Consider the following 10,162-nt stretch of genomic DNA (forward strand, 5'->3'; position numbering starts at 1 on the left):
CGGATGGGACTGGAGGAGATTATGCTAAGTGAAATAAGTCTAGCAGAGAAAGTCAATTATCATATGGTTTCACTTATTTGTGGAACATAAGGAATAGCATGGAGGATATTAGGAGAAGGAAGGGAAAAATGAAGGGGGGGAATTGGAGGGGGAGACGAACCATGAGAGACTATGGACTCCGAGAAACAAACTGAGGGTTTTAGAGGGGGGGGTGGGTGGGGGGATGGGTTAGCCCGGTGACAGGTATTAAGGAGGGCACATACTGCATGGAGCACTGGGTGTTATATGCAAATAATGAATCGTGGAACACTACATCAAAAACTAATAATGTACTATATGGTGACTAACATAACATAATAATAAAAAAACTAATGATGTACTATTTGTTGGTTAACTGAACATAATAATAAAAAAATAAGACAAAGACAAATATTACATGATTTCACTTATATGTGAAATCTAAAAAACAAATGAATAAACAAACAAACAAAAACCAAAGAGACTCTTTAATACAGAGAACAAACTGGGGGTTCCCAGAGGGAAGGAGGTTGGAGGATGGGCAAAACTGGTGAAAGAGATTAAAAGGTACAAAGTCCTAGTTATAAAGTCATGGAGATGAAAAGTCCAGCATTAGGAATATAATCAATAACATTGTAATAACCTTGTATGGTGGAAGATGGTGACTCCGCTTATTATGGTGTGCACTGAGTAATGTATAGAATTGTAAAGTTACTACTTTGCACACCTGAAACTAATATAGTGTGTGTTGACTATATTCAATAATAATACATTTAAAAAATACTGTAACAAAAAAATGGGCAGAAGATCGGAATAGACATTTTTTGAAAGAAGACAGATTGCCAACAGGGACATAAAAAGATGCTCAATATTACTAATTATCAGGAAAAAGCAAATCAAAACCACAATAAAATATTACCTCACACCTGTCAGAATGGCTATCATAAAAAAGGCAAGAAATAACAAGTGTTGGAGAAGATGCGGAGAAAAAGAAGTTCTCATACACTGTTGGTGGAAATGTAAATTGGTGCAGCCACTGTGGCAAATAGTATGGAGATTTTTCAAAAAATTAAAAGTAGAACTATCATATGATCCAGCAATTTCACTTCTGGGTATTTATCTGTAGAATACAAAAACACAAATTTGAAAAGCTGTATGTACCTCTATGTTCATTGCAGCATTTTTTACAGTAGCCAAGACATGGAAACAACCCAAGTGTCCTTTGATGGATAAATGGATAAAGAAGGTATGGGCCGTGTGTGTGTGTGTGTGTATGTGCACGCGTGCGCGTGTGTGCAATGGAATACTCCTCAGCCATAAAAAAGGAGAAAATCTCGCCAGTTGCGACAAGTCGGGGGTGGACCTTGAGGGTGTTACGCTAAGTGAAATAAGTCAGATAGAGAAAGACAAATACTGTATGATTTCACTTATGTGTGGAATCTAAAAAAAAAAAAAAAACACAAACAAAAAACCCCAAATCTCATATACAGAGAATAGTCTGGTGGTTACCAGAGGGAAACTGGGTTAGGGGTGGGTGAAATGGGTCAAGAGCTGAATTGTGGGGTGATGGATGGTAACTAGACCTTTGGTGATGATCACTTTGTAGTATATACAGATATCGAATTATAATGTACCCCTGAAACTGATATACAGGCATACGTGTTTTATTGTGTTTTGCTTATTGCACTTTGCAGAAACTGCATTTTTACAAAGTGAAGGTTTGTGACAACCCTGCATTGAGTGAGTCTATTGCTGCTATTTTTCCAACAGCATTTCCTCACTCTCGGTCTCTGCGTCATATTTTGACAATTCTTGCAATATTTCAAACATTTTCGTTCTTATATTTGTTGTAGTGATCTTGACTAGTGATTATATTTGCTAAGAGCTCAGATGATGGTTAGCATTTTTAGCAATAAAGCATTTTTTAAATTTAAGTATGCACTTTTTTTTAAAAGAAATAATGCTATCGCACACTTAATTGACTACAGTATGGTATAAACATAACTTTTATATGCACTGGGAAACCAAAAAATTCATTTGACTTTGCTTTATTGCAGTGGTCTGGAACAGAACCCACAATGCCTTTGAGGTCTGCCTGTAAAGTTATATACCAATTTTACCAGACACATGCACAATTCTCTTCAGTAAGCAGTTCCAAGGCCTCATGGGGAGGAGCAAGGAGTTAGAAGGCACGTACTTACCTTTATCAGTAATAACAGTGATAAGTTGATTTCCCATCTGCCTTATTCTTTAGTCTTACTTCTCAATTGATTCAGAACTTAGAGTAAGGGGAAGAGGGATGTTATTTATTGAATCCTGTCAAATCCCCAACAGTTCCTAGACAACCAGCTGAGAGAGTAATGACAAGTTTGAAAGGGTATAAGCCTAGATCCTTTACCCTAACCTCCCACCCCATCAGTACATTCCTGGGATGCCTCCCAGCAGCTCCTTCTCATTCTTAAGGCAATATGCTGTCCTATCCAAATTTCAGCCTGAGGCCCAGACCTTTATCTGACTCTTTTGCTAAGTCTCTTGGAGGTTTTTCATCTGTACATTCCCACCAATATATGCAGAAAAAAGAATCAGATTTGATTATCACATATCATACACATATGATAAATCAATATCACATTTTATATATACTTATTCCTTTTTCCACTTTGATATGCCCAATTTTACTTTATCCATTATCTCTGCCAAGAGGCATCTTCAAATTCTTACTGTCCTCCTCCTACTCTTCTTGTAGCTGTCTTCCCATTCAGAAAGAAAACAGAACTTTAAACCCTAATTAACCCTTAATAAATCTTCCCAAATTCCTCTGACTCTACTTCCTTACCTTCTCCTGGATTCCTTCGTCGCCACCAGCAATGTACAAAATAGGGACATTGAGTTCAGAGGCAGCTACCCACTGAAGTACAGCTTGAAGTTGCTTGTTCTGAACTGTATCACTTGGGCTATGATTGCTGACAATCATTTTGGATGCTGCACATCCTTCAGGGGGCTGTCCTGATATACCTCTCAATTCATTATGGATAGCTTGATAGGCATTCTGCAGGAGAGTCTCTGCTGTCCCTGTGCCCTTGACTGGTAAGCACTCATATAAACTATCTGGGAAGGCTGAAGTTGGCCTGCTCACATCCCCAGACTTATCATCTCCCAGCTCTGCCAAGGGAGAGTCACAGAACTTGGCAATAATGAGACATAACTTCATCACTGAGTCCATCAGATAGTCTACCATTTGCCCATTCATGTGGCCATCTAGCTGGCTAGCAACCATCTTGGTCAGCCCAGCAAAGGTACCACCAGCCTCATTGCCTTCACTTAATTTGATGGGAGAAGGGGTTACAGGTCTTTCACACTGGTGGCTATATTCTTCCTTAATTTGCTGTTCTGGCACCTTGGGTTCACGGCTATGGTCACTCTTGAAAATGGTCTCACCAAGCAAATTCCGGATGAAGTTAAAGAAAACACTCATTAGATCCTTCTTTTCTGCTTCTTCTTGGTCACCTCCCATTTGAGGAGACTTAGGGCGGGACTCATCAGAAACTACAGGGGACTTGCTGGCAGGCAAGTTGGTGCTGCCAGCAGCTTCAAGGAAGCTCTGTGCATCCATGCTTCCTCCCTGGGCCAGGTGGTATTGAATCAGAAGTAAGGCAGATACGATCAGGTCCTTGGCCCAGGAATCTGAATCACACATAAAATTCTCAGGTTTCTCTTGGTGATGCATAGGGGGACTGAGGTTGCAAGTATCCAAAGGATGTCCCAGAGGAATGTCTGGTACAGGCTTGTACTGTTTGTTGGGAGCTGTAAATGTTGCCCTTTGGAAACCTGGAGATCTTCCTTCTTTTTGTTGATTTTTATGCCAAAAGGTCAATCCCTCTTTGATAATGTGTTCACCCAGAGTTTCGGCACAAGACTTCTCCTTCTCTGGTTTGGATGCAGGACAGTACATTTTTTCCCTCAATTTACCTTCAGATTTCATGGTTGCAAAGTTTACATTTCGGTTTTTAGGGTCACCCATTCCTTTCATGGAGACAAGGGAGTAACTCTCAGACTTGTCCTTAGTTTTCCTGATATTTTCAGGGGGTTTCTTTGCAAACATTACAGTGTATAGCTTACCCAGCATGGCATCCATGATATCTGTGGCCTTCTGGCTTCCGTGAGAGAATAAACTTCTTTTTACAGCTGAGACAAAGTCTGAATCAGTCATGAGGGTCCCTGTGACATTGTGGAGGTTCTTCATGAAGGAATCAATAAGATCTGAGACTACCTCTTTTGCATGCTTGAGCAGTACCTTCTTTAGCAGAATGGTGGCAATGGTTGTGTCCTTCACTTGAATCCTCAGTGTCTTCATGATGGAAACCATCATATCAGATACCACACTGTTAGCATAGGTCATGATCCCTTGACTAACAGAAGCTGTAAAGTCATCAGGCCTTTCTTGCCCTCTGAACATCCTTCTCTCCCCAGGTAAGGACCTTCCACCCTCTTTGGCATCACCTGCATTACAAAATTCAAACACTTCCTTGTAGAAGAAAGACTTCTTAGAAGGAGGCTTATCATCTGGACCCTTGCTTTCCTTGGTGCTATCCTTGATCTTCAGAATGGTCTTATATTTCAAATTTGGGGGACTCTGTAATGATCCTGAGGCTCTGTCACCAGAGCCTGGAGCCTTATCTGAGGTAGCATTCTTGGAACATGCAGAGACAGTCTCATTCACCAGTTCTGATGCCACCGTACTCAAGCTTTTGTTGGGTGTGGGTTCATCTCCCATGTACAATGACTGATGGACACATTTGTTTTCAGAACCATCTATCCTCTCATTGATCTCCTTACGGGCCATGGCTATGACTAGATTTGTGAGGCGATTAGCATAGAAAGAAACTTCATCTACTGAACTCCCATTACCGAGATGGACACTGGCGCCCTGGATGGGGTTCTCTCTGTGAGTCATCTCAAAGTGCAATCGTCCTGGACTGCCCTTGGTGGTGGTATTGTAATAGTCCACAGAGAAACCCTTGCGGGGGTCTCCTAAGTCGCTCATTTCCCCACCCAGTGAGGGTTCTCCAGGCTTGAACTTAACATCTTGGAACCCTGCTGTGCTTTTTTCCAAGTCTCTGCGGAGCCAGCTGAGCACTCTGATAGGATCAGTTGAGGCTTCCTTAAAAACAGACAAGGATTCATCCGACTATAACAAAGTAAAGACATGGGACATTCAGGACAACCTCGAAGATTTCATTACAAAAATGCTCACCTTTCTCAAGCCTTAACTGTGGTATCATCACAATAAAAGTAACCAACATTTATTAGGTACTTAGTATGTATCAGGCACTGTTCCAAGTATTTTAAGATTATTATCTCACTTAGCAGTATTCTTAAAAAAAAAAAAGATTTTATTTGTTTAATAAAGAGAGAGAGCACGCGCATGAGTGAAGGGGAGGGGCAGAGGCAGAGGGAGAAGCAGACTCCCCGGAGAGCAGGGCTCCATCTCAGGACCCTGAGATCATGACCTGAGCCAAAGGGAGATGCTTAACTGACTGAGCCACCCAGGTGTCCCTCACTTAACATTATTCTTGCAGTAAACTTAAATATTAGCTCTCTTATTATCCACATTTTACAGAGGAAGGGACTGAAGAAAGGAGAGATCTAGTTAGTTACTTATCTGAGGTTATACAGTTAATCACTGATGGAGCAGGAGTTCCAACCCAGGCAGTCTGACTCTAGAGCCCATGCTCTCAGCCACTACATGATATTGCTTTTAACAATATATATCCTTAAGATCTGACAGCCATCTGATATGTAGCAGAGTTAGCATTTGAACTGAATCCAATTTTTCTTATATTTATATTACTTGCTATTTTCTATGGCTTATCTGTTTTTATTTAGATCTCTTATTAAAACTATAGTTTTAAAAAAATTAGAGAATTCAAGGACAATTGTGCATAATTAATCACTTTGCCAGGTACACAAGCACAGTATTGATATGTTAAATGGCTTCCAATGAACTATTTGATATCACTTAAGTGAACAATCTAATTTTTAATTGAGGAGTTAATATCTGTGGACAATTTATTAGTTTTGAATGAATACAGATTCTTTAATGAACACTAGCTGTAATAAGCACATATACATATTTTTACATTTAAATATTACAATCTATAATTTTCACGCTAAATTAAGTATGTGAAAGTGTCCTATTTACTATCAAATGTAAAGGAGTACTGTCATTATATTAACGTCTATCTAGGAATGACTGCAAGTATTGCCCATCTTTAAAGAATAATTTGGCACTTTAATTACCAAGTGTCACATAAGTTACTAGCTACTATTTCTTAAATACTTGTGTTTGCCAGGCACTGTGCTCAGTGCTTTACACACATTATTTCACTTAGTCCTCATATACAGCCTCATAATACACGGAAGTATTACTGTTCTGGTTTCATAGATGAGAAAACTGTGGCTTAGAGAAGTAACATAAATTGGCTAGGATCTCACAGCTGCCACATGATGGAATTTAGTATTCAAATCCAGTTCTGACTCTAGAATTGGCTCTCTGCACCTTCAGTACACTGCTATGTTTTGATGACTTGGAAAGAAGAGAAAAGCAGTTGTATCAGTCTGCTATGGGGCTGGTTTAAGCTGTCTGTGGGCCATCGTGCTTGGTGCAAAGTCCTCCTAAATGGTTCTCCTAATTTGAATAATAGTTAAAATTTCACACTTTAGTGGAAAGCTATGCATAAGCTATACCACAGTCTTCTACATTTTCTGATTTGGATTCTCTTGTAGCTATGTTACAACTCTGTAGATAACTGATAGCAATGCAATATAATTCTTGTTTATACATGTTAATTCTGACCAGAGAAAGTTCCACTGTAGAAAAGGTCATTTTTGCCCCCATTTGCACATTCACTTCAATATTCCTGATCTATATATGTGGTTCTTTTCTTTGATTCTCCTTTGAACCTCACCAGTCTCTTGTTAATGATTAAAACATTTACTATGAGTTTTAGTTTAATTAGTTTCAGAGATTTAATTAATTAAATTAATTATAAGAAAATTAGAGAAATAGAAAAATTAGAAAAATAGGGAGATAATTAATTAATTAATTTTAAGTAGGCTCCATATCCAGCATGGAGTCAAATGTGGGGCTTGAACTCTCAACTGTGAGATCAAGACCTGAGCTAAGAGCAAGAGTCCGATACTTACTGGACTGAGCCACCGAGTCTGATCCCCACCATGAGTTTATATATATATATATATATATATATATATATGAAAGGCATTATTTCACCTTCTCTGAAAATGATCTTTTAACAGTTTTGGAATTCTTTGCCAAGATGTCCAGCAGATTCACCTAACAGAGACAAATATCATCTTGAGGGAAGTATACCAGGTGCATCTTTTCTTTGACCCCAGAGGTGAATCCAAGGTGGCAACAGAACTTTGCATTCTGTTTTTTCTAGTTTTAATTTTTCTCTGTACTAATTTTGCTTTTAGTGTTCATTTTGGTTCCTTGATGGCCAATAACAGTGGTGATCAAGAATTTGGTTTTATTGTTTAACCATTTGGTGATCTCTTTAATGGATTAATTGTTTGTAGAGATCTATTCTCTGTTGGCTAAGAGACAATGGAAAATTTGGTTTGCTAGGATTTTTTGCCCATCTCAAGCTCAAAGCAATTAAGAATTTTGTGCCCACTTGGAAGTAGAAGAGTTCTTTGATTTCTGGACAGGTGAGTCTTGTGTTTCTGTGTTTACTTTTGATACGTGGTTGGAAGTTTATTATTTTTTATGGAGATTTAATTGACGTATAACATTGTATTAGTTTCAGGTATACGGTATAATGATTCAATATTTGTACATATTGCAAAATGATCACCACAATAAGTCTAGTTAACATCCTTCACCAAACCATAGTTCAAGATTATTTTTTCTTGTAACAAGAACTTTTAAGATCTATTCTCTTTGCAACTTTCAAATATACAATACAGTAATAACAACTACTGTCACTATGCTGTACATTAAATCCCCAGGACTTTCTTTTATAGGTTGAAGTTTATACCTTTTGACTCTCTCAACGCACTTTGCTCATTCTCATACCACCCACCTCTGGCAACCACCTATCTGTTCTCTGTATCTAAGAGTTTTCTTTTTTAAGACTACATATAAGTGAGATCACACAGTATTTGTCCTTCTCTGTCTGACTTATTTCACTTAGCTTAATACCCTTTAGGTCCATCCATGTTATTACAAAAGGCAATCTTCCTTCTTTTTATGGTTGGATAATATTCTGTTGTATATATATACTACATTTTCTTTATTCATTTATCTATGGATGGACACTTAGGTTGCTTCCATGTCTTGGCTATTGTGAATAATGCTGCAATAAACATAGGGTGCAGTTATCACTTCAAAATAGTGATTTTGTTTCCTTCAGATATACACTTGGAAGTGGAACTGCTGAATTATATGGTAATTATTGTTAATTTTAATAATTTCCTCATGTGATTATAATTAGTATTAAATGAGATAATATGCACAAAATTTGTACTCTTATAGTGATGTATATAAGATAATACTACTTAAACATTTCAAATTAAGATTAGATTTCAGAAGAGGTAAGATAAGAGTAAGAGAAATCAATAGGCTTGATTTTTAGGAAATGCAGTGGAACATAGTTAACCATCTGTGGGAATACTAGGAAATAAAACTTGACCATATATGTATGGGGAAGTAGAGCTCTGGGTGAAAAGAGACATGCTGGAAGACAGTATGGCTAGGGATGTGTACTGTGATTCATTCCTATGGGAGGTACGGGGAAACTACTTTCTGAGTTTCTGTGATGAATTTTTTTAAAAATTGTTTTTCTGAACCAAAGATCAGTAACAATTGGGAAATTCTTTTTTTTTTTTTAAGATTTTATTTATTTATTTGACAGAGAGAGAAAGTGAGGACAAGCAGGAGGAGCGGCAAGCAGAGGGACAAGCGGGCTCCCGATCGAGCAGGGAGGCCAATGCAGGGCTTAATCCCAGGACCCTGGGGATCATGACCTGTGCTGAAGGTGGACTCTTAACTGACTGAGCCACCCAGGCACCCCCAAGTGGGAAATTCATTTTGGACATAATTTAGCTTTAATAAGTTGTTTTAGGAAGAAGTTTTAGGAGAGCTGCCTATAAGCATGTCTGAGAAAGAGACAGAGAAAAGGTGGTGGAGTCAGAGCAGAGACTGCATTCGAGAAATGGAAAATCAAGTTCGAATATACAAACTATCTACCATGATGGCCCTCTACTGTAGAGGTGATTTAGGGCTTTAGGGTAGGTGATGTGTAATACAAACTACCTACATAATTCAATATGTATATAGTGTCTGTGTATAATACACTGTACCAGAGAATGTGGGACATATAAAAGATGAAAGAAATATGATCTTTGCATTCTGGAAGAATAAAATCTACTGTAGAGACAAAATATGAACATAAATGTTACTAAATACTTTGCTATCAGTGAAAATAATAAAAAGAGATATGTTTAATGTTACAAAAAGGACAGATAATTTTGGGTGGGTGACTAGAAAAAGTAGTGGCATTTGAGATGGACTTCTAAACATATTGATAGATATAACAGGGTGGGCATTCCTGGCAACAAAATGACACAAGCAAAATATATTATTTGGGATAATGCTAGTTTTAAATCACATAGCCCCTGAAGTATTAGTGGTATAAGAAAATAGAGGTTTATTTCTCAATCACCTTGTTTAGAGAGGACATTCAATGAGCAGCTTTCTTTGCAGTGACTCGGGGACTTAAGCTCTGCTTTTGCATGATTTCACTCTCCCCTTGGGCCTCAAAACCCATTCTTCAAGTATATGAGGAACAATCAAGATCAGGGAGAACTAAATCGGAGACTTTCATGGTCCAGGCCTGACAGTATCAAACATCATTTCTACTGATATTCCATTTGTCTTTGTCTTTTGAAAGCTTGATTATAATGTGTTTCAGCATGGGTCTCTTTTTAAAAAAATTTTTTTATTGTTATGTTAATCACCATACATTACATCATTAGTTTTGATGTAGTGTTCCATGATTCATTGTTTGTGCATAACACCCAATGCTCCATGCAGAACGTGCCCTCTTTAATACCCATCACC

General features: G+C 38.1%; 1 protein-coding gene across 1 annotated transcript; it reads right to left on the bottom strand.

Moving 5' to 3' along the window:
- Positions 1 to 1,956: 1,956 nt before the first annotated feature.
- Positions 1,957 to 5,883, bottom strand: AKAP3 (A-kinase anchoring protein 3). Its single transcript, XM_081811247.1, has one exon. It carries the CDS (start codon positions 5,060 to 5,062, stop codon positions 2,843 to 2,845), a length of 2,220 nt encoding a protein of 739 aa, XP_081667373.1. The 5' UTR covers positions 5,063 to 5,883; the 3' UTR covers positions 1,957 to 2,842.
- Between the last annotated feature and the right edge of the window lie 4,279 nt (positions 5,884 to 10,162).

Source organism: Leptonychotes weddellii, unplaced genomic scaffold (assembly GCF_054177405.1).
Source record: "Leptonychotes weddellii isolate Sample4059 unplaced genomic scaffold, ASM5417740v2 HiC_scaffold_6469, whole genome shotgun sequence".
NCBI lineage: Eukaryota > Metazoa > Chordata > Mammalia > Carnivora > Phocidae > Leptonychotes > Leptonychotes weddellii.

Coding starts and splice junctions, on each gene's coding strand:
- AKAP3 (XM_081811247.1), bottom strand. CDS start 5,062: ATGAGCGACTTAGGAGACCCCCGCAAGGGTTTCTCTGTGGACTATTAC.